Source organism: Carassius auratus, chromosome 50 (genome assembly GCF_003368295.1).
Source record: "Carassius auratus strain Wakin chromosome 50, ASM336829v1, whole genome shotgun sequence".
Taxonomy (NCBI): domain Eukaryota; kingdom Metazoa; phylum Chordata; class Actinopteri; order Cypriniformes; family Cyprinidae; genus Carassius; species Carassius auratus.
Genome location: NC_039292.1, coordinates 14,391,673 through 14,418,300, shown reverse-complemented (window position 1 = coordinate 14,418,300; position 26,628 = coordinate 14,391,673). Strand labels below are relative to the sequence as shown.

Below are 26,628 nucleotides of genomic sequence, written 5' to 3'. Positions count from 1 at the left end.
TGTTCGCTAACTATTGTCACAAGTTCTACTGAACTCTATTGGTAACTTTTGGGAAACACTCCACAGATCTTCATGTCTTATCTAGCTGGAATTATAAACTCTTTCCCCACCATTGACAAGTTATCTCGTCTTTTAAAAGAAAATGCTTCCCAGTCATAGACAAGTTTTTACGGCTTTTGTGTTTTTATTGTTAAACACTCAAGGGTGCTATTACACATCTTCTGAATGAGTACAAAATCTCCAGAACAATAACACACATGAACAAGATGGAGAAACGAGTGATCTCTTATATGGTGCGCGGATGCGGATGGTCAAATTATACTCTGGCCTTTATCAGTGGCACACAAGATGCAATGACAATATAAGTGTAATTTCATTATAATGTTTTTGTTAACCTATACAGTTGAAGCAACTAGATGCAGCGCTGCTGCGATGTTCATTCAAAATATTGCAGAAAAAGAGAACATCAATGTGGAGAAGATCTTATGTCAAAACTAAAACCAAGCCATTCACACAGAACGCATATTTCATGCATTTCTAGAGGGACATCTTCTATCACCGTTGCACTCGCGTCTTGCACAAGAGAGCCACGTGTAGGAAGCCATGTAAAATTAAGTTAATTAATTTTTTTTTCAAAAACATATCTTGAGACTTTATGGTGGGTTTTTCCCCATCCCACTGCCTCTCATGCTTAAATGAAAATGTACTCTGTGTGATTGGTTTAAACCAATATAAATAAAACCTGCATAATGTTACAGAGTAAAATCTTGATCCGGGAAATGGTATATGTCTTTGCAAGCTTTGGAGGTGTTAATGGAAGCAATTTACTGGATTTATGCCTTGATAATCATACTGAATATTATCCAGATGTACTTTTTGATTTTCTCACCTTTTTGCTAAAAAAGTTTAATTATCTAATTAGATAAAATAATTTAATTAGATAATAATTCTTGCTTAAAAGGTACAGTTACAGCATCTACCAGTAGCTAATGCTAACCAGAGATCCAACTCTCTTTGAAAATGAATGACTTGTGGTCGCTTTGTCGCTGCAAACGCCGTGAATGCCCCATGAGAGTTGTGTTTGGGAATCTTTGGTAGGGTTCACATGCTACAAAATATCTGTGACTCACCAGAGTAATACTTTTCCCAGGAGTCTATTGTATTTATTTAAGCAAACCTTTTATCCCATGAGGAAGTCTAAAAAAACATGACCTTCACTTTTTTCTCAGTCATTCTGGTGGAGGCCCATTGATCTAAATCCTCTCAATACCAGACTAACCTGTTTCACTCCAAACTCTCCTCGTGTCTCAAGCACAATGACAATGGCACCATTTGTCACCCATATTGCCCCTGGGATTGGGCATTAGATACATGCATCTCTGGGCATCTAATGTAGGATTGTTCTCTCAAGTCGGTACAGACCGTATGCTACACTGCCAGTGTAGAATGAGCCAAATTGGTCGACTAGTCCAACAACAACCAACAAGCTGATTAGTGATGTCCCAAGTCATATGATACCCCAAAGCATTTCTATAGTGCATTTTTACAGCAGCCTTGGTTTCTCATTAATTTCCCCATAGTATTTTTTAAAAAGTATTTGTGAAAGAATTATAAGCCATAAACCAAATCAACCAGCAACAAGGAGAACCACTATATTACAAACTTTCATATGAAGCCAAAAAGCATTTGAAAATTGGACAAAACGACAAAGGTACATATTTAATGGCTTTAGTGAGAGAAAAAATAACTACAATCCGATGAAGCACTGATAATGACAACAGCAAATTGAAAACGATGGAGAAAATACTATTGATTAAACTATTGACTCCATTGCGTGACTCGCAGTTCTTTATGGGAGTGGGGCGGGTACTAACGAGTTAATTTAGTGGGATTTGCTTGCTTCAATTCTCTGCTTGGTGGATATTTCTTTACAGAATCATGGGTTATGTCATTTTTCACCAGGAATTCTGCTGTTGAACACATTTTTCCACCGACTTTTTTCCAAATTGAGTTCAATTTTACAGTTTATAATCGGTTGAATTTTTAAATGATAGATTTCTTGTCTTTGTGTATTCTTAATTAGCTTAGATCCTACAGACTAATCATTTAACATACTGGTTTAACATACCATTAATGGATTAGCCTGTTAGCTTAGTCTACTGTATTACCAATCAAACCAATCTGCTCCACAATGCACTAAATTAACTGAATATTTGTATAAAGACATAGATTAATCAATCAGAATAATCGACTAAAGGACCACAAATAGGTCCATTGTCTTGTTTATAAATAGTGTAGGGATGTATAAATCCCTGTGGCTCAGTGGTAGAGCATTGCGTTAGCAGCGCAAAAGGTCATGGGTTCAAATCCCAGGGAACACACATAAAAACATGTGTAGCATGAATACACTGTACAGTAAGTCACTTTGGATTAAAGCATGATAAATGTAAAATGTAAAATTTGGTTGGAGAATCTTTCGCCCTTGCATATGATTCCTAATCGTGGGGAGTCCTATTGAAATAATGACAAAATAAAAGTAAGCGTGATCGCATTTTGATGTTATGCTACGCTACTATGTTTTATACGGACGTTTTTAGTTTTTTTTTAGTTTTTTTTTAGGCATTACAAACAGCGGACTGTTCGTGACAACATAATAAACATTGTGCTTTTGCGACAATGTGTCAAGTTCAAATTAGAGCGCAACAGTCTTTGGCCTGTTATACTCCATCTCGATGTTTTGAATGCAATAACATATCTAATATATTTTAAACAATCCCTACAAAATATGTTAAACTGGACTCACGCCAACTTGCCTAACCATTCACCACTTCCTCAAGACCTTCCTCAAGGCCACGGACTAGCCAATTTTGATCATCTATAGCTATATAGCTGCTACAGAAGATATTTGTTATTGAGACATCACAGATTTAATAAAGATATCCTACCCGCTCTTGTCTTCGTGACTGTACTGTAATAACCTGGTGGGAAGTCACTGATGCTCACAATTTTCTCAACTCTCTAATGACACATAATGGCTTCAGATAACTGCTACCAGCACTGTCATTTAGTGGCAACTGGGAGACTATAGCGTCAAGAGTTCCTCAAAAAAGGAAATAGATAGCATCCTCAGAAGAGGGGGAAAAAGCAATGATGCTCTTAGCACAGAAACGACAAAAGTGGCAATGAAACTGAGCATTGAAAGGCCAAAGGTCAAAGTCCTCAATATGGAACTGATGTAGCACGTGGCCCACTGGCATTACAGTTAATCTATAAAGTGCCATAAATTCAGGACCCCATCAACGGTCTGTAGTCCTGCTAATGATCTAGGAGCCCATTACGGTCAAGCCTCCATCAAAGCGTTCCCCTTAGCCTCACACCTACATCTCTCCACATGAAGGGTTCAAGGTCTGTCACAGTTTTATCAGCGTTGCCACAGCCGGCTTCATCAATGATCTCACAAAACCACGAGCTATACCTCTCGTGCCCACACTGACAAAATAATTGCTCTAATTCCAAGCGATACCAGCCTGTGTTTGCATTGCTAAGCCGTGAAACACCTGCCTGATCCCAGAGCTGTTATTCGGTCGGGTCTCAACAGTGCTCACTCCTATAAATAACACGACCATCCATTCAATCCATCCACTCTACACAACATTCAGCTGCTAACACGGGAGAGAAGAGCTAAACAGACAATATGAAAAAAATTTAGGGAGGCATGTTTCATATCGGTACAATATCGGTTATCGGACGATATTAGATCTTTTTTATTTATCTGTAAATAAATTGGATATATTTTAGCAAATATTTAATTGTACATACTTTTATTTTATTTTTTACATTTAGCCAGGACTCCAGCAAGAAATTATTATGATTAACTGAATTAAATTTGCATTATATTATAATTTAATTTTCTATATTTTTTATAGATTTTTCATTTATAGACAACATTTTCTTTTTACACTATCAGGATTATTTATATTGCTAACTACAACTAGAAATCTGTAGCTGAAATCAAGCTGAAACAAAATAAAATAAAATCAGATCAGATGAAAATCTTGCCTTGGCAACAAACTAAAATCATTTTAAGTTAAAATACTGAAATTACTCTTAAACTTAAAATAAAATGGAATAAATGGCTAAATGAAATACAAAGCTAAAATAAAACTTAAAATAAAAGAAAATAAAAGAAATGGAAATGTATGAAAAAATATATTAAAAAAATGACAAAAGCACAAAATAATTACTAAAATTGCAATATTAAAAAATGAAATCTGAAAATATTAAAATAAAAGCTAATTAAAAATCTTAGTAAATACTTCAATTGTATTAAATAAAATTTAAAGAAAACACTGACTATCAGAATCATAATTTAAAAAATAAAAAATAACAAATGCTGTAATTTAATGCTCACTTTAAGTTTAAAGTTTTTCTCTTTAAACACTATATTTTTTAAATGTTAAATTACATTTTATGACACTGTTAACTGTAATCTTTAGTGAATGTAATCTGTCCATGCTGTTCATTATAGTGTTGTGATATTTTTATAGCATATAAATTTAATAAATAAATGTATGCATTTAGCAGACGCTTTTATCAGGCTATCAATTTTTACATATCATGTGTCATATAATTTTGATATTGGCTTTCACATTTAAAATAATAATAATATCGGTGCATCCCTATGAAAATTGGATGAAAATATGACCAAAACAAATACTTAAATAACACGTAGTAAAAAAAAAAAGCAGAGAGCGGATCAGGTCTGGCCTTTGTGAAGGTCTGTTGGATTTTTGCACACACTCAGTGAAGCGTTTCTGTATGCACCTCGCTTCAAGCACAGCACTATTGTCATTCTGGAACCGGAACAGCATGAATCTGTCTAGGCACCAAAGTGGCACGTCTTTTCTGAATGTTCACTTACACGTACAGTCAGCCGCAGCGCTCGATACTAGACTTCAGCAACGGTGAGGTCTTACTTTATTTACTGTGCCAAAAACTGTAGAGTTTCCTGGCTGGTGAGTTTGAAAGCCCTGTATTTACTGGACCTGAGAGAGTCATTCACCAGCAGAATATTCCCACCTCTGCATTATTATTTGAAAATGGTGCATTTAATTCATCTGCATTCATACTGATTTCTATAGCGGCTCTGGCTCATCATTCTGCATGTGCTGGTTTGGTTGATCGGCCTCGGGCTGAAATTCACACCATTAAATCTTGTGCTTTCACAAATAAGCAGCTTGGGAGAAAACCTTTTTAATTATTCTACCGGGAATAATGATGACAATAAAGTCACTTTAATGGATGTGGATGAACTGTCCAATTTATAACATCATCATCCCAAATGTTTAGTAAGGAAGCTTGTTTCCAGTCTGGAATGAAAAATAATAATAATAATAACTAAGGTACTTGCTTTTCATCTCACAATTTAGATTTTTTTTTTTTTGGAATTCTGAGTTTAAATATATATATATATCTCTATATATTTTTATCTCGCATTCCTGACTTTTCTTCACAATTTCAAATTTTTATCTAACAATATAACTTTTATTTCTCAGAATCCCGAGTATCATTTATTTTTATTTTTTTCTACCACAATAAAAAAAAAGAAATAGATTTACCAAATTTTCTTCTGTTTATCCAGTAGGTAGAGTGGCAGTTCGATCCAGTTAATTCAGGGAAATGTGAAGAACAAGCACACTCAGACTTTGAATACTAATGAGCAATTTAACTTGAGCCCTATAATCGTGGGTTAAATCGTGTCAGATATTACAGCTGATATTAAAATCTGACAGCAATACAGTTTGTTCATTACACAAAATTGCATGTTACAGAAAATGGTCCAGGCCTACAAGTGCTTATTAAGGGCTTCGGTGAAGCTTTGAGAACTTCTCATTAAGATCTTGCACAGCTGACGACAAACAAAAGAGAGTGATAATGAGTCATTGTCCAACGGAAAATGACAAAAATAAAACGACAAGCATGATACTCTTACCTCTGGTTTCCATGGCAATTTTTTGGACTTGTGTGCGAGGAACATGCGGATTTCAGCTTGATCTTTGTCATGAACGCTGCTAGCGTTGGGCTCTTCCTGCTAGAAAGACACAGAGAGACAGCCATGTCAACACTATGCATTCTCAGAAATAATGATGTTATTAAATAAATGAATCATCATGTGCATTTCTAATATATTTATTTGTCTCATTTACATTTTTTTTGTGTTATATCTATATGGAACATGCTACAGAATTGGTCCAAACTGCAGTCCCACAACCGAAAATCACAATTAAAAAGCATTTCAGTATTCAAATCATAGATGTTTACCAAGATCCTTCTATTCTCTGTTGAAACACACAATAACATTTCAAATATTAGTAAGCTCAATGTATATAAAATCATAATTCATTGGGTAGCAATAGTTGGATGAACTCTAAAAGTGCTGTCCTTTTTATTTGGTAAAACATGCATGTGTCGAAAGACCTAATAGTAAATTGTGACGTTCTGTAGTTTTGTTGCATATTCATCTTTTAATCATATTTGCAAATGTCTTGATTTCACAGTAGAGAAAGCTATTTTTCGTCTTTACTGTTCCAATACTTATGGAGGGCACTATATATATATATATATATATATATATATATATATATATATATATATATATATATATATATATATATAATTATTATTATTATTAAATGTATTGATAAACTCCATTGAAAATAATAAAAATTAAAAACAAACCAAAATAAAATGTCCAGATGCATTACAATAAGGATTTTGGGTGAAAATGTGCATAAAATGTCATTCAAATAATATCACAACATAAGAAATCATAATGATTTTAAAATGTGCTTAATGTAAAATATAATTACAAATGTTTTTCTTGGGGTGACATGTGACCTGGACATCATCCGTTTAAGATTTTCCCATCACACTGATCTTTCAGAAACAGTATTTCCGGCAGACAGCACAGCGTGTTCATTGGCTTCAGCTGTAGCTTTTCTGTCATGAGCTCATTCTCTACTCTTCAGCTCTCAGTTCATTTCTCTCTATATTAATCTCCTGCTTCAGTCATGTGTCTCGTGTCAATGTTCGGCGCTAATTGAAAACTGTGCTGAAGCATCACAAAACCCGATTAGGAGTGGCTTAAAGTCAATACTGTTGAAGAGAAGTCAAGGTAATAAAGGTCTTTATATATTGTGTTATTTATTATGTGTCTCATTTGACAGCTGGAATGACTGGTTATGTTCACACAAAAAAAAAACATACATACTTAATATCTCACAAGGATATAGTTAAGCATGTAAACTGGGATCCTGACCTGAGCATAGGAATTGTATGCCATAATGCAGTGCCCTCAAATCGACCTTGTATTCCCTCATGTTATCCATAATCACTTCCCTGCTGCATTGTTTGACTGGACTGCAAGGGTTACACACAAAACAAAATAATTATTCTTATTTCACAAATAAAAACTGATTGCAAATGCTTGAATTATGTATAATGTCATGTGAAAACAAAATAGCACAATAATGATAAAAAAAAAAAAAAAAAAAATTCATAAGGGTTTAATTAGCAAATGCATTTGCGCCCGTTTCGCACTGGACTATAGGTCGCATTTATTTAGACCCAAGAACCAAGAGAAAACATTACCGTCTCCAGTCGTGAGAGGGCGCTCTATGTCTTCAGTGTAGACTACAGGAGAACTGAGCAGCATAGAGCGCCCTCTAGCAGCTGGAGACGGTAATGTTTTCTCTTGGTTCATTTCTCTTGGTTCATTTCTCTCAGTTCATGTCAAATTAATTTTGATAAATAAGTCGCACGTGACTATAAGTCACAGGACCAGCCAAACTATGAAAAAAAGTGTGACTTAGTCCGGAAAATACGGTAATATTGCATTTTAAACATTAGCATTATCTTTCTGCTTGTTACAACCAAATATTAAGAATCAAGACAGCAAGAAAACATGAACAGGCCAAAACATGAAGACTTTTTTTTTTAAATACAATGAGTTTCAGGTGACTTCAGGTGCACAACTGCTCTTATTATAACAAGTGTGTTCATCAAACTAAACCTTCTGGCTAGAGCTGAACTCAAGTGCTGCTCTGTAACCTGCTTTCCTCTTTAAAACTGCATCCCCATCTAATATTACCATCACAGCAGAAGTTATTTGAAGTCAGATCTCCTCTCAAGACAAAGAAACGAACACCACGCAAGTTCACCATGCAACCAGGATGGGTTTGCAAGTACGAGGCTAGAATATAAAAAAGGAGGCTAATTATTTCTCCTTGTTCAGGGGTAAACAGGCTCGCTCTAGGAGCAGGGGACTGGGGCACATTTTTCACGTCTGGTTATCCGGCAGAACGACAAAACACAGCCCCTCCACAAATCAAATTTTAATTTTCTCTGCCCTGTAATGTGGAGGATAATGACCCGAGCGATCGCTTTCATCAGTCATCTTCAACTCTGCTCTGACGAACTACGAACACTAGCTGGAGTGAAAAAAGGAAAGGTGTTGAGATGATACACAAAATGTTAATGCATTCATCTGACGAACAACAGCATGCACGTTTGCTAATGTTTGTCTTTATGCAATGAACTGAACAACAAGTACAAGTGGAAAAAGGCTTCGGCTGCATTTACCTACATCTCAAGTTCAGCAATTCTGTTATTAGAAGAGTGATTAGTGAGTCTGGCAGATTTGTAAATACCGGACTTCAAAATGAAGCTGGAAAACACAAGAGCTGTTAACTGAACTGGGCGACTGGTCATTTCTGAACCAGCGATGGTAACTGGGAAATGCCCAACTCATCTTGTGTGAACACACTTGAAGAACAGAGAATATAAGTCAGTGCTAATGAGGTTTATTGTGGAATGCCATTTTTCTTATACTTGCTGCAAATTGTTCTGTGATAGCTGATGTGACTGGTACTTAATAAAAGTAAACAGAAGATGATCAAACAAATATGAGAAAACCATTACAGGGATTCACAAGTTGTCAGCTGGGAGTTTTCAAGTTCTGCAGGGAAACATGTAGAAGAAATACAGGAGGATAAATGTTAAATTACAGTATTGACGGATGGATGGATCAATCGATAAATGATAATGAAAGACGGGATGATGAAGGCATGAATTAATGGATAGATAGATAGATAGATAGATAGATAGATAGATAGATAGATAGATAGATAGATAGATAGATAGATGATAAAATAATGGATGGATGGAGACATTAATGAATGGATGGGTGAAAGGAGGGATCGAGACATGGGTGGGTGGATGGATGGATGTAGATATTAATGGATGGATTGTGATAGGAGGGATCGAAACATGGGTGGGTGGATGGATGGATGGATGTAGATATTAATGGATGGATAATGAAAGGAGGGATGAAGACATGAAATAATCAATCGAAGGATAGATGGAGCCATTCATTAAAGGGGGGGTGAAATGCTCGTTTTCACTCAATATCCTGTTAATCTTGAGTACCTATAGAGTAGTACTGCATCCTTCATAACTCCAAAAAGTCTTTAGTTTTATTATATTCATAAGAGAAAGATAGTCTGTACTGATTTTTCCCGGAAAAACACGACCAGCTGGAGGCGTGACGTGTGGGCGGAGCTAAAGAATCACGAGCGCCAGTAGGCTTTTGCGTTGAGAGCGTTTGGAAGCTGTGAAATTACCGTGAGGAAAAAACTATCATCCAAAACAAACCATGGCTTACAGTCAGATTCAGCCGTTTATTTATGATCCAGAATCAGATCCAGAGGCTGAAACTGAACGAAAGCAGCAGCAGCAACGACTCGCTCCGAGCGGGGCTCGAACCCGGGTCTCCGGCATGGGAGGGGACGCACTAACAAGGAGGCAGAGATATTTGAAGCAGTTTTACTCACCGCCTGCGGTTCCAACACACGAATGTGACCCTTTTTCGTTGGGATTGCATTATCCTTAAGAAATAAACGATACGCAAATCCGTCGTCAAACTGGGCCTTGTTTGTAAAACAAGCATCTTCGAAATGCAGGGAACAAACACAAACACTTGCACAACTCCGTTGATGCTCTGTAAAAATAAACTCCATCCACTGCTCCCTTAATGCTGTTTTTTTTTTTTTTTGGTAATCTGTGAAGGGTTGTCTTGCCCTGGCAACCAAAAACACACTTCTTTTGTGACATTTCGCGACGTTCTCGCTCTGATCAGTGAATCGCTCTGATCAGTGAACTGTCTGTGCTGCTCAGCCTCGCTGTACGGGAGCGCGCGCTCTTCCGGCAGAAGTGCCTCAGGACCCATATAAGGAAATTCCGCTCCATCTAACGTCACACAGACCCATACTCGAAAAAACACTTTCCGAAACTTGTGACAAACCAGAAGGAGTATTTTGGGAACAAAAATACTCCTTCAAACATACAACTTAATTTTTGAAACTTTGTCCATGTTTAGCATTGGAAATCCAACTCTTTAAGAGTGTAAAAAAACTCAGTATGCATGAAATAGCATCCCCCCCCCCCCCCTTTAATGAATGAACTGATGGATGAATGGTTAAAAGAATGAAAAATGAAAAAGAGGGAGTGAGATGGATAAATGGAGATATGAAATAGTTAATGGATGGATGAAGCAAAGGACGGATGAAAGAAAGAATAAATGGATGGATGATGGAGAAGAATTAATGAATGGATGGATAGAGAAGCAGTTTGATAAAAGGAAGGAAACAAGGGATGATGAAAGAATGTCTTGATGAATGGATGATGGACACATGAACTAATGGAGGGATGGACAGAAGGGTGGTTTGATGAAAGGATGAATGTAGCAATGGATTGGATGGATGGTGAATGAATAAGTGAAAAATGTATGGATGGACGAATGGAGATGAATTAACGGATGGATGTGGTGAGGGATGGATGAAAGAATGCATGGATTGATATTAATTCATGAATGCAGCTAGAGATGGAGACATGAATTATTGAATGGTTGGACAGAAGGGCGGTTTGATGAAAGGATGAATGCATGGGTGGATGGATGGATAGAGAGATGGATGGATGATAGTGTGAGCTCATAACGGTTCTTGCCTGCCCTCACGAGGATCTCCACCCACAGCAGTGACAAAGACTTCATTTATGTTTGGAAGTTTCCATCTTGCATAAGTGTTTTGATATTTGCAGAATTGCTTTGCTACACTGAACTGCCTTTTAAACATCTGCTGGAACTGTATGTGATGCAGTGATGCTGAGAACACGCTGTTCTGTTCATGCCGTCATGAAGGACTCTTGAATCAATAGAGCTTATGAGAGGGACCCTCAGGAAAACTCGAAATAAATATCTGATCTATATTTCGCATCAAAACTAAAAGAAATACATAAAGAAAATGAAAATGACTCTACAATTTTCATAGTCATGAAAATAAAGAAAACTCTTTGAATGAGAAGGTGTGTCCAAACTTTTGGTCTGTACTGTGTATATATATATATATATATATATATATATATATATATATATAGTGTCCAGTGCTCTTAATAAAATGCTTTGGCATGAAATTTTGGCATTTCACAGGTGGCGGTTGGATAAACAAACCTTGCTTTAGAAGGAGCCAAAATGAAATTGAGTCTTTGGTCAATGTCTTTCTCATTCACTCCATCGATATGGATGCAGCCAATCTGGAAACTCAATGGCCATAATCTGCTCAGGGCTCATAAAGCAGGGCTCAACACTGGCACAGCTATGAGCCTGATTTATTAACTCTCTAATAGGCTTATGGCTTCCTCCCCATCGCTGCCGGTGACATTTGTGCTGCCTCTGTGTGCTTAAGTTTTTCTTTTCAGTTTTCTGCATCAACAACATAAGTGTTAAGAAACTTCCCTTTTAATAAACAAGCCTATTGATTTTGCTACCACTTACAATAAAATTATGACTTCATTTTCTGAGCCTTTTATTTTTCTTTTGCATTTTTCTGATTGCATAAATCTAATCATAGAGCCACTGAGAGAAAAGGAGCTCAATTTGAGAAGTACTATCCATTAAAACAGTAGAGTGAAATACACAGTTTCCATAAGGACTTTTTAAATGTGTAGTTAATCCTTACAGACACCATAACGCACCTGATCACTGGATCAACAGTAAACCCACTTATCTCTCTTCACAACCTAAGGTCATTTCTGAGCACAAGTCATTTAAATCACTCATCACAACTACTACTTTTAGCTGTAAGTCTTCTGAACATGTTTAATGGGTATGTGAACCATTTTTACCATTGGACCTTTTTAAGTTAAGCACAGTGATTGCAGATATATCATCATTTATTAACTTTCTCATGATGTTGCCATTAAACCCCATGAAGACAGTTGCAAACATCTGAGCTGTGAGTCTGTAAATGGAAAATTTAAAATACAAATCACACTTAAAGATGTCCTATAACTGAAAGCTACTAAACTGGACCACAAAGTACATTTCGACAAAACAATAGAAAAGCACGTATATAATTCACAAACAGCCGGGCTCAATCACGCCGGCTTGATCTCTGGAGAAACAGCAAGTTGAGTGAAGCTTTTGGCTCTGAGCAGGAACAGAAGTCTACAGCTGAAGCCTTTTCTGTCGTTAATATTCAAAGCGTGCAATTACATGGCATTTCCCAACTCCAGCCGTGATAACACATTTAAAAGCTCTTGTTTAGCTGCGTGTTTAAGTAGTTATGATTATTTGAAGTTAAGTCTGTGAGAAAGAAAAAGCAGGTAAGTTCAGACCTTTAAAGTATATTCAAAGAACTCTGAAAGATAAATGCAGTATTGCTTTTTGGATTCTGCTTATTCCCAGTGCTGTGCTTTTATTTAATATCTCAATTTTTTTGCAAACATACATGGATAGTGTTATTAGCAAAAATGCTAATTTGCTTATCGTAACATCACCTTGTGGGCAAATCTTGACAACTTTGGTACACAGACACTATGTGCGAACACAAACATTTTTCATAAATGTGTCTGAAAAATCATGCATACAAATTTACCACTTTATAGTTCAAATGGTTGCGGTGTTATAGTGGTTTTTCAATTGTGGCGCCCCCTATAGATGGACTATTTGAAACTGTGGTATGCTATGCTATTCTTTGGAGTGTGTATGTTGTATATGAACACAATAATCATTTAATGACATTATATTACCATCACAGAATGTTTCTGTAAGAATAAGAAAACTTTTAGCAAACATGAACCTGAACAAAGGCTTGGAGACATAAAGTGCAGTCATGTTAACACTGGCCATCAAAGAGACTGTCGAAAATATTAGACTTTAAAGATGAGAGCATAATTTAAGAATGCAAATATCAATTGGGGCCATGTTCGCAGCAGGATGAAAGCAGAATGAAGGACACAGTCAAGCCCTCTTTGTGTTTCCCACGAGGCATTGATCATATAGCTAATCACAATAGACTTTCACCAGCTGAAGTGAAAAAAAAAATCAACAGTTCTCAAAGGACTGCCCAATGGGAAATCCATAAATAAAATAAACAAGTTCACAAATTAAATGAAACAATGAAGCAATTTAAGCAGTCAATAATGAATTCATGGCAATTTTTCCATAACCCTCAAGTTGAGTTTTAAGTCTTTTGCTGCAGTGATAATGTATATTTGTCATAAATTCCATTTACAAAAATCCAACAGAATTTTTCATTGGCTTTTGGGTAATTGCAGAAAATAAGCTCTATGACCAACAAAAGTTCACAAGTCCTACATAATGTGTTCATCATTATAATCTTCACTAGTTAAACAACTTTTATATATTTTGAAGCCTAAATACAACTGCCAGAATAAAAAGCTAAACATAGTCTTTAAATGCATGTCACCTCAATTAAGCTTAAGACAACTCTTTCAGTCTTTCCAAAAACATTTTCCCTGAGAGTTTGAGTAGAAACAGACTGAGTTATAAACAATAGAAAGCTGTGACAGTACAGTAGACTTGTTTGGTGCAATGATATTTAATCTCCTTGACAACATATGTAGTCCCATTTAGCCACTTGTTCTTTCAAGGAAAAGCTTTTTTTTTTTTTTTTTTTTTTTTATCACTGGGGGTTATTACAATAGTTTTTTATATCATGAAACGTGAACATTTCTTGAGCTTGTTTCAAACATGCACCTTATTTAAGGCATTTAACTAATAACCCTTTTATATTTATATTTTAATATATTTATTACTTTTATTTTGAACAGGGAGTGCTGAAACGCTAGCTTGTTGCCGGGTTTGAGCCTACAGATGCATCATCCCTGCAGCTCTCCATTTGCATAGACTAAACCTATTAACTATTTTGCGAAGATCAAACATTCTTTTGAGTGTGTAGGAGTAAGGCTGGGGGATATATCTAACAATATGATCATGCGCATCTAGTCAGTAAAGCTGGTTCCCTGATTAGTGCTAAAAACACCATCACCTGCTTTCAAATGGAGTGGCATTTAATAGACAGAGCCGTAGATCACTGACAAGCTACGCAATATCGCGTTCATTATCCCATATGAATCGCCTTTGATAATGGACACAATATTGCGTAGCTTGTCAGTGATCTACGGCTCTGTCTATTAAATGCCACTCCATTTGAAAGCAGGTGATGGTGATTTAGCACTAATCAGGGAACCAGATTTACTGACTAGATGCGCATGATCATATCATCAGATATATCGCCCAGCCCTATGTAAGAGAAGAGTAGATGATTTTCGGGACATACAGTACTACCACGTCATAAAATTGTGTCTTGAAAGCTCTTCTAATACCACTTGCTTCTGACTAGAAATAACTATTAAATTTCTTTAGCTGATGTTCTATGACAAATTGTTGAAGGGTAATTTCAGACATTTAATCAAAAACCCATAAAAAATAAAAAAATAAATTTGCTGATTTCAAGATGATGGAACCGGAAGTGCTAAAATGCTAACGTTTCATGATTTCAGCCTACAAAAAATATGTCTTCCCTAGCTGTATTCTTTTGAGTGTGTAGCAAAAATATAGGCATGATGTTCCACCACAGATTCCTTTTTCAATATGAATGCCACCAAAAAACTAAACAATGTTCATCAAACTACATCATGTGGTCTGAGAAGTACTGCTGTCATTGGGCTCAAGGTATTCGAGTGCCTCAATATCAAACACACATACACAGACACCACACACACACACACACACACACACACACACACAATCTGTCCACTGCCATGGCATATGTTGACTATTAGTCATCAACTGCACCTCTGAAGGCTTCCCATCTCTGACGACACAGCTCCTATCTCGCCAAGCCAGCAGGTACAAAAACTAATTAACAGTCATAAACAGAACAACGCTACTGTGCAGCTCGCAGCGGACAGCTGGTGGTCCTGTCATTTATTGGGAAGCTCCGACCCCTTTTTTCATTCATAACAACAGAAAAGTGTCTCGGTCCATTTGTAGTCTCAGACAAAGGGGCTAAGACGGTGAGCTGGGGAAATCGATGCTTTTGCAGGGGAGTTCAATCATGGGGCCGGCAGGCTGATAAAAATCAATGTGAAGTGAAGGCCATGGGTTGTTTTTCAATAGGAGACAGTGGATTATGTACTGCAAACATAAAGACTGTAACCGGGGTGGACTAGCGTGCTTCTCAGGAGAGAGCTTGCAATGACTTCTGAGTCTGGGGTGTACGCCAGAGATGGTTTCGGCCTCAGATACCACCTACGGTCTGTTTGCTGACTTGTCTGATCCATATGGCCAACTAAAAATGGCTGAATAGTTAGCAATTAGAATTTGCAACCATACAAACAAGCATGTTCTTCTGTGTTATGTCGACAATTGTTTGTGGACAGACACTGCTGTCCTATTAGTTGTGGGATATTATTGTGGGATCATCAATTTCAGACTAACCTGTCATTAAACGGCACAAATCAGAAAGTGATCAGAAGTTAGCCACCTTACGTTTTAGACATTTCTTCAATCAAAATCACTTCCTGAACTTTCTGTGTTATGTTTTTAAAGACTCAGCTAGTTTGTAAGTTGACACAACAAAAGTATTTGCCCCCTCAACTTAGAGATACATTATCATGTTTTCAACAATGAACAATTTTTACATAATGTTTATTTTTCTGGATCTTTTGATTGGTATTCGGTCTCGATCTGTTAAAATAAACCTACCACAAAAATGACAGAGCCTTAATTTCTTTGTAAGTGGGCAAACTTACATAAAATCAGCAGGGGATCAAATAGATATTTCCCACACTCTACTGCATGAATAAACTATGTGGTATGAGTTTAGGGTTTAAAAATATATAAAAATACATAATTATTAACTATTATATTTATGTGAAGTTACACATTTTATAAATGTAGATATAACTGCATATAACACAATCAAAAGCAATTAATGAGAGCAGTTAAAAGAGTATTAAACCACAAATGTTTTTCAGTAGTTAGACAACGAAAAAAAAAAAAAAAAATCTTAACAATAGGAAACATGATGTCTTTGAAATGTACAGGGAAAACGGCACGTAGCTGTCCCACAGGAATGAAAGACAATGCAGACCTCAAAACACGCCTGACTCTGCAAAGCAAAGGAGCCAGAGAAAAAAATAAACTCTTAAACTGAGATTTTCACATCAATTTTTCATCATGCTGAAGGCCTCCGTGCTGCAAGGCTGCCAAATCTCATGTCAACGTTTCTTTGCCTGATACTTCAAACAACAAATGTTTCTACAGCATCAAATCAGCACATTAGACTGATTTCTGAAGGATCATGCGACACTGAAAACTGGAATAATTATGGAATAAAATATATTTTAACATATATTCATATAGAAAACAGTTGATCCAATCAATCAAAGCCAAAAGAAACTTCTTTCAGAGTCATTAAACAACATCTTACCAACCCCATACATTTGAACCATAGAGTTTTTAGCAGCACATACAATACTTGGGACAAAGTGTTACTATCCTGACTACTTCAGTTTTGGCACATTAACTAAAAACAAGCTATTATAAAGACTCTTCCCATCTCTGACAGGGTCATCACTGGAGTTTCAGCCTTAATCATTGACCTTGTCCTCTGGCTGAGCCTTAGAACCTCTTCAGAGAAGACAAACCCCATGAGGTACACCCACCAGGGCCATACAGTAAATTGGTTTCAGCACCTCAATCCCATCATCATTCTGCTCATGATTTAGAGGAGGAGCAGGGCTCTCTGGGGTGCCTGCAAGCCACAAAGCTTTCATACAGAACACAGTCTGACTCCGTCACCCAGGAACCTCCTGGAAGACCTGTGCTGTCGATCCCTCAGTTTAGCCCATTAGCTGCAGGGTTTATGGAGTAAAGCAGGAGTCTGAATCATGAGGAGATGATCAGCCCTAGGGCCCAATGCCTGCTGTGACCTTGGAAATAACCCCCAGTAAGGGGCCAATCAGAGCCAGAGACATCTTCCAATTCCTCAATCTTGCTGATAAATTGGAGACTTTGGTAGAATCAGGTGAAATAGAGGGATATAGGTTATCTAAGGAGCAGAAATATTTGAGAGCAAAAGAATGGATGAAATAGAAGGAGCCACTGGTTTAAGCACTCCATTACAAATGAATCACTTATTCCTGATTCCACTAGTATAGTACAATGGAAACTCATTATGCCCAGTGGCATGTGGGTTTATGTATATACAGTACAATATTGCATTGAGCGCAAAAATATATCCATCACTATAACGCTTTTGTGTAAACTAGGATTGGCAAAATTTCCAACAGTTCCCCACTGTTTAAAGAACACGGTCCTCTCTGTCAACACATGCAAGAAATAATTGCACAGTTTTGTCACTCATTTTGATCCCTGATATATTTATGTTTATTAAAGGGCTTCACATTATGAAATCAAAAAAATGAGATGGTGTTGAAAATGTAGACCCTCTCTGGTTTTCTCAATCTACCTCAAAGATTCAGTTACATGAAGTGACTTATTTGTGAAGGGTTTCATTCATTCAAATGTCAGGGCTTCATCTGATTTAAAAGATGGGACACTGAAATGTAAAAAAAAAAAAAAAGGATATTGTTTACATTTTATCCATACCGATACTTATCGATACTGTTTTCGATTCTGTTTGGCGCAAAAAAGTGAAAAGTTTGAAGCAAATTTGAAAAAGTAATTTTATTAATGCTGAACTTTAGCAACGGTATTAAAGTTATTCAGTCAAGAGCAGTGTAATTTTTCTCTGTGTTTTATTTTATTAACATTAAAGGAATAGTACGGTTCTTGGTAACCATCCCTATTGGTAAATGAGCTAAATTGAGTTAAACTTGTAACCGAGTTAAACTGAGCTAAACTCGCACCCTCAGTGTTTTATATGCCGAGTTTCCACCAAAATTAACCGGAACGACTGTACCAGGATCTTTTTTTTCACAGGAACTTTTCCCCCCAAACCTTGTTGCTTTCTGCGTTTCCACTGCGGCCTAAAGTACCATGAAGATTAGGCAAATAGTCTGGGGATTGTAGGTATGCCCGCGTTTCTCAATACAAGTATGCAAAATTCAGACTTGTATCCTCGGTAGTTCGGACTTCACGAGTTCAACTCAAGAGTGTGATCTCCCGCTGGATGGGATGACGCAAGTCCAGTAATTCTGCAAACAGCAGCATACTCGATAACATCAGTCAGCTCGCATTAGCTACTGTAATTTTCCTTACTGTACGTATATTTACAATAAGACGAAATATGACAAATACCACTGCCTCCTTGAATGATATTTTATGTTATTTTATGTTATGCCACTAAAGAGACATCAGAGCCAGCGACACTTATCAGAAGGTCTAGCCGAGGTGAGGCTGCCCTCGGCGGATAGATGATCACTGAGCTCCCGCTGATTGCATGGAGCTGATCGTCTCCGAGATCGGCGGAACACGTTTTGAAAACAGGTGCTGTCTTTATAAATAAACCACATATTTGAGTTTAAAACAACTATATTCTCGCCTGAAATAATTTTAAAACTACATTTCATGACAAGATAACAGTAATATTTTGAAAATGATCTGAATAAATGGTGGTTGAAATCACAATGCAGCATGAACTCAACCAATCAGCATGTTTAGCGCTCAAGTACCGCCCTTGAAAGTTCCAGACCTTGGAAAAAGTACTACCTCGCCAGCAGGGACTTTCTGAGGGGCAATTTTTTGCCCAGAACTTTATTTACATCCTGGTTACGGCTAAGGCTTTGCTTTGTGGTGGAGTAATTTAACAATTTAAACAAAGGCCTATTGAACCCCCATGACCTAATGATTGTCTTTACCAAAGCACAGCTATTAAAAATACCATTTAGGCAATTAGCAAGATCTATTGGCATATATGTAAAGCTCATTAAGAGGTGTCTCTTGGCCCCATATGAGCTTAATCGACCTCACAGCAGAAAGTCTCAGATATTGATTTAACATGTCAAAACCATATTGACTGCATATTTGCTTTTATCCACCAATGACGATGATAAACTAACCACTTTTACAGCAGTGTGCATGAGGAACTCTGCCTGAGTACAGCGAAGGGCAACCTAAAAGCATAAGTTTATTTATTGGGCAGGCTGAAGCTAGAAACATTGGTCATTGCCAGAGTGACAGATGGTGTGACAGGCCACCCCACTGCCCATGAAGCATAAGCAAGTCTGAAGAGCTTTATTTTTACAGCAATAGGTTTGAACTCCAAATTATTTACTGCTAAGGCTTTGAGTGGGTGAAAAGACACCAAAGTAATTCAGATCTGATGAGCCCTGAAAGCTTCCATATCTAGCATATACCTTATTTAAAGTCTTTAAACAGAATCTATGAATCTATAAAATGGTTGTAGGTTAAGTCCCAAGTATTGTGTAACCCAGAATCTGAAAGTTTATCCCAGGGGTGCCCAGTCCTGTTTCTGGAGGACCAACTCCCTTCAGAGTTGAGCTACAACCCATAATTAACAAACCTGAACCAGCTAACCAAGGTATTTATGACTGATTGAAACTTCCAGGCAGGTGTGTTGGAGCAGGTTGTAGCTATACTGCAGGATATTAGCAGTAATGGGCACCCCTGGTATAGTCTATTGCCACTGTGCCGTAACCAAGGTATTCAGGGAACCCAAGTTATTTGAGATGTACTACTCCATCAATTAGTGTACCATACACTTTGGATGACAATTACGAGTCCTGCCGAAAGTTGCTCCACCTAATGACTTCTTCAAAAATATTTCTTCCTTTAATTTCTGCCTTGAAGTAATTATACTCTTACACCTTGCCTACACCTTGTTTTAAGGTCAAATCTACGTACATTAACCTCAAGTTTCTTAGTAGCTTCTTGGTCACTCTCTGGTCACTTCATGCATTTTCTCTGATCGGATAGCTATTTAATTGTGAAAAAACAGGTGTAAATGCCCTCCGAAAAGACAGATTTAAATCCGATCCCTCAAACCACTTCAGGAGGTGGTCTGGGATGCATTCCAGATGAAAACATAAATGTAAAAGCATCTGATTGTTGAAACAACATATATAAATTTTACTCCTGCCAAAATGTTAAAATAATAAACATGTGTGAGAGTGTGTTATAAGCTATATGTCATGCCATAGCCAGATTTGACAGCGCTAATGCTACACGCATCGCCGTGGATGAGTAGCTGAGCACCTCTTTAGCAACCCAACATGCATACTTCAAAATGTAACTAAAAGGAAGTCGCAGACATAATCATCTTCTTTAAAAGTAGTAATTCTAACTTATCTGTCCAGTGCTGATGCCGCTGTCTCTCCCTTTGAGGTCTTTGATCTTGAAATTAGCTGATGATGAATAAAATTCAGTGCATATCTGCTGATTTGGTTAATGTGAGATATGCATATAGTGCGGGAATTGTAGATTGGATTTATATCTGTTTTGCGGAGACACATTAATATGGCCAAGTCTAAATGGAATCGTTTTAACAAATCGGATAGCTATTTGATCATAGAAAATGCATGAAGTGACTGTAAGAACTGCTTGTGTACACCACAAAGTATGTTTGCGGTAGACATTTAAACAATCAATTGCAGTTAGCGCTTAAGTGGACCCATTACTATTTCTAGGGCCCAGAAATGACATAATCAACCATTTCCAGGCAATTACAAGAAGAGGCTGGCCAAGGTCTGAGTGAAATTATTGTCTGTTTGCCCGGAGACAGCAATAATAATGTCAAGAGTTCTGATGTTCTGTTGGGGTATGTAAGGTGTATCCAGTGCTCAACAAAGGGAGAAGCTCTTCAGAATGTCTGATGGTGGTTCTTCTGCCTTTCAGCTGTGAATGGTGAGCTCAGATGCAAGGTCTCACCTTGAAGATGTCCTGAGAGTAATTAATATGGATGATACCCACAACACTCCCACCTCTAATTCTGCACCATTCAGTGCTGCCACATCAACCCTTGGAGTAAAATTCATCGACTAGTTGAAAGTTAAAAGAGTAACCAATTTTAATGAACAGTTCATCCAGAACGGAATATACTGTATTTGCATTATTTACTTAACCTCATCCTTCCAAACCTGCACAACCTTCTTTCATCAGTGAAACCCAGTTGGAGAAACCTTGAAGAAAGAAGGGCCACTGTCTTGCAGTGTTTAACTTTCATGTCAGGACGTTTCTAGTATGCCTAGTAAGACCTTGATCAGTTGATTCAGGTGCATTTATTTGGGTTTGGAGCTAAACTCTGCAGGAAAGTGGCCCTCCAAGTACAGAATTGGGTACAACTGTCATAGCTATAAGGAGGAAGGGAAGACTATCAATTAACAATGACTTAAATGACAATGACTCTCTTCCTCACATAAAGCTAATATACAACTTCAGAAGATACACTACCTTTACGACACCTCTAAGGTGCGTCTTTTAATTGTTTGAACGTTGACAGGCTGTGGTCATTGTAAGACTCCTAAATTGCTCCCTTTTTGTCACACTGAAGAAAGGAAGTGATATGGGGAAGAACATTAGGTTGGGAAATTGACAGGTTTTTCTTTTTTGGGTGAACCATTTCTTTAAAATATATATTATAACAAATTTGTGAGCTATTCAAAGCACTCCGAAGTTAAAGTGTTGGGTAGTGTGTATGAAGCAGGACTCTTCCACATATTAGAACAAAGAAATGATAAAAGGATTGTCTAATATCATATGAGAGACGTGTATAATGTTAAAAAAAATATCCAAGAGAGTCCAATACATCCCTGAGGCTCCAGTCACATGGGCGCACAAACACACACACACACACACACACACACACACATACTGTTCTCTCCACCCTGAGTCTGTGTTATTGGTGTAAGGTTGGAAACGATCCAACAGTAGTGTACGGAGTAGACAGAGTTACCATGGAGACCAGTATCTGAGAGTGCAATGCTATATAACCCACAGTGCTTTGCTGAAAGATCCAGACCTTTAACCACTTCTGATTTTGAAGAATTACAAAACTATTACAATATTAATTTAACATTGGTTTGAGGCACATCGGTGCACTCTAATTAGAACTGACTAGATATCATTCACTTAAATTTGCAGTGAAGGAAATCTAGTAGGTGGTTGTTATTAAAAGAATTTTGTGATATGAGTATACAATAGATTAATTTGTTTTAAGAGGCACTTTGCACATTCTTTTCTAGCTAAAATGCCTGTAAGTTCTCATATCAAGTGACCATGAATATTTGGTACTTTTAAAAAAATATGTCACAATGCAGGATTATTTAAAAATAGGTGATTAAAAAGGGCAATAACACTAAAAGTGCCATAGGGCTAAATGTTTGCAAATATTTTACAGTATATTTTAAGTGTAATTACTGTATTAACTATTTAGCTATTTCTGGCAACCAGTAAGCTATTTGAATAGTGGAATAAAATGTTCAATAATTATATTCAATTATATTATATTAAACCATTATTTTAATCAAATATATTTGTTTTCTAATATTTCTAGAAGAAATTTAAACCAATTTTACCATAAATATGTATACATCTTTAAGCACATTTACTAAAACCTTTCATTTTAGCCCTATAAAAAATGTTACGAACTATTTCCACACATATTTCCACTTGCAAACTATTCATAATAAATTAACTGTCAAGTGCTGCAGATTAATAGGCAACAGCTCGAAGGTGAAGATTGTATGTAGATGATTGCATGGGTATTAAATTAAGAACGGTTTCTAAACAAGGGCTTTGCAAATTTCTGGCAATAATTCGACATCATTCCTGAACTTCTGACTGAAAGAAAACTCTTTCGGGACAAACTTTTCATGTATTCACAGCACAGCACAGGAACTGATAGATGTATCTCCACACACATAAATCACTCCAGCAGCACAGCATCTGTCACAGACTCTCTGTTTGTCCACATCATCTTCTGCAATCTTCATTCCATTATGACTTGATAAATACTATCCTCGCAGCTTTAAAACCATAGATTTAAAAATCCCATGCTATGCTTTGACGAACACAATTTGCTTTCATTTGTTGACACATTTCCTATCGAAACACGATTCATAAATCTGCTTAAAGTCAATTATTTCAACTTGTGCACTGTGTAGATGACTTCAAAGCCAGCAGATATGAAGTATAAGTAAAATAATTATCTTTTTGTGCAAGATCCTGGAATATAAACATTTATATCTGTGCTTAATAATAAACTGAGGTTATTCGTTTGTATCCACATATGGAAATGCAACTGATTTTATTTGACACTGAGGTTTTATTGGTCCTGTGAGAGATGCGGAGAGCATTTGGACTAGCTTGTGAGTGACACTGATAGTACGCAGTGTGCTGGGCCGTGGGAGGGACGGAAATGCAGTGAAGGCTCTTTTGAGAAACATCTTGGACTACCGCAAAGGCCATCAATCATTTAAGCTGGTTTGAACGGTATCTTATTCCAGACTGCATATCCTCATCTTCCAGAGCTTGAATTGACCTGATATATCCTCAGTAAGTGAGATAAAGTCAACTTTTTATGGATGCATGAATGGACTAAAAGAGCATCTTGCAAAAAGTAGCGTGTGTTTCAGATTTTCTCAAGACAGAAACAGTTCGAGATAAGTTTTGTCATGGTTATGTTTGCTGCAAGATTTGGTTAAATATCACTTTTGGAATACTTTTCTACACATACTGCAAATCCACTCAGAATCCAGTCCTTTTTGTATTCACACTGCATCTGAATGTGAAAGTGGATTCAAATCTCTTTCCAGCCTCCAATTCACATTTATTCAAAGAGTGAAGGGGTGATTACTGCAAAAAAAATTCTAATATTAATAGAAAAAATATAATCAACTTAAACACAATTAGTTGAACTTTAGAGTGTTTTTTTTTTACTCAATTAGGACTTCATATGATTTTAACGTACAGTATCTTAATATCTATTTATATGTAATTTCATAATTACTGTATTTAAAATATGGTATTGCAAAATGTATATTATAAACCAAAATATATTTGAATGCAACTTATATTGAAACGTGTTGTGTATTAAAACTGAGTTCTAATTTCACATTTGTAATGATAAAGCTGCAATTTATCACATGCACAATTTATACATTTAAAATTTTTTAACTATAAATGTAATATCATATGACACACAAGTTGTAAAATAATACTTTCTTATGTGCACATCAAAATACTAAAATGTACTAAATGATAATAAAGTGTAAGCATGACAACATATTATCAAAACAATGATTTAGAATGTTCTTTAAAGTTTTTAATTTGTCATATTACAAAGTGCACTTAAATATAAATGTGCTAAAGTTTTAAAGATTTAAAGTACACTACAAGTGCAGATTCAATACAATTGAGTGCACATCTTTTTTTAAGGGGATCATATGATGCGATTTCAAGTTTTTCTTTCTCTTTGGAGTGTCGCAAGCTGTTCATGCATAGATCAAATCCTTAAGGTTGCAAAGATTAAAGTCTCAAACCCAAAGAGATATTCTATTTAAAAGTTAAGAATGATCCACGCCCCCTTAAAACATCTTGTTCAAACACACCCCCACATGTCTACATCACTGTGTAGGAAGATTTGCATTGCATCATCAGAACGATGAGTTTTGTAAAAAACAACACGTTTCATAAGACGGAGCATAGAGGAGCAACAATAATATACAGTATTTTGGAAAATAATGTGTTTTTTAATCGTAAACTGCATAAACACATTGCATTACACCAAATACACAAAATTAGGTTCTTTTTAGCAACATCCTATCAACCCTTTAAGCCCTCTATTTAATTTTTTTTTTAATCATAAATTAAAAACAAACAAACAATCTTACTGCATTTTCTTCCTCCTGGCTGTTGCTGTCTTCACTTCTACGGTACTTGTCTGATGAACGCGAGTCTCTCTTACCACTGGTATCAGTTCCCTCCATCGGCCTCTCACCATCTGTAAATGAGACAATGACCGCACACATTCACTTTATATTGCATAAGAATTATTATTGGTTCTATATCATTACCATTTGTATTGCATACAGCACACTGAATCTATGAGCTTCCATTATAATGACTCTTCTGAGCAGTTGAAATAAGAAGCAAGAAATAAGCAGTTGAGAGAGAGCAAGAGAACACATGGAAATGGCTACAGATGGGCTGCAAAATTAACACTTAACAAGTGCCAGACACAAATAAAATTGCCTTTGGCAAGAGAATTAATACATAAATACCTCTCGTACACCTGAATGCCAGCAGCTGTGTTGGTAAGTATTATGAAAAATGCTTTAAGGAGGTCTTTGACCAAAGGTTGTTTATCAAAAAATATTTGCAAGCTACAACACTATGATTTCTTATTATATTCTTTAAACTACAGTCCAGTTAGCTGACAGCCTTGCAGAACTGAACTTTGACTGTAAGCACAAGGTCTGGTCCACAAACACAACACACTAAACAGCTGTGTTAACAAATCACTTTTGATGAACTATTCATTCCATTTAGCTTGTTTATACAAGTTTCTGATTGTGATTGCGCATTTAGTTTCAGGTTTGGTTTCACTCGCTCTGTGTCCAATAAAACAATCCACGTACTTCGTTTTCTGATAAAGATATCTTACTTAATATTGATTTTCATTTCAATAAAACAAATAAAATTAAAAAAGCAAAATGTGATCTTAAATCTTCAATATCACGGATTCGGTAAAGAAGACTGTGCAGCTCCACTGTATTCCAAAGAGCGCAGTGCCGCAAAGCTTCACAGTCGTGATTCTTAAAGAGCCAGTAAACAATTTTAACATATTACATATTTTTACAGAATATTTATCCAAATGGTAACATAAATAAAGTAAGATTACAAATGAAGCAAATTCAAACAAAAATATTCAATAAACTGAATCTAATCAAAATAGGCTCCTACACTGATCTTTTTTCACAAGCACATCACATTGTAAGTGCAACACTTTACAAGGGGAGCTACTGAACTTTATATTGAAAAAAAATACTGAAGTTTACTATATATATAGATGTTTCTGCGATGTAAATGTGAAAATGTATTAGTTTCAGGGTTTCCCATACATTGACTTATTTGTGGCGGCCTGCCATAATATCAACACTGACCACCACAAATAGATTTTCCAAAATGCTTTGACTTATAAACATGAGCACTGCATGTATCAAAAGCAAAACACGGCACAGTTGTTTTTACATTTTATATATGTATTTTTGAAGGGAAATGAT

General features: G+C 36.4%; 1 protein-coding gene across 2 annotated transcripts in view; it reads right to left on the bottom strand.

Moving 5' to 3' along the window:
- Positions 1–26,628, bottom strand: part of LOC113067112 (N-acetyl-beta-glucosaminyl-glycoprotein 4-beta-N-acetylgalactosaminyltransferase 1) — a 154,054-nt gene that overhangs the window by 80,461 nt on the left and 46,965 nt on the right. For both annotated transcript variants that reach the window (XR_003279272.1, XM_026239383.1), the window contains exons 2-3: positions 25,237–25,346; positions 5,993–6,091 (exon numbers count right to left, since the gene is read on the bottom strand). Coding sequence is in view for 1 of the 2 variants with exons in the window: in XM_026239383.1 (XP_026095168.1) it covers positions 5,993–6,091; positions 25,237–25,346 (209 nt within the window). In the remaining variant the exon portion in view is untranslated. The remainder of the gene's footprint in view (positions 1–5,992; positions 6,092–25,236; positions 25,347–26,628) is intronic.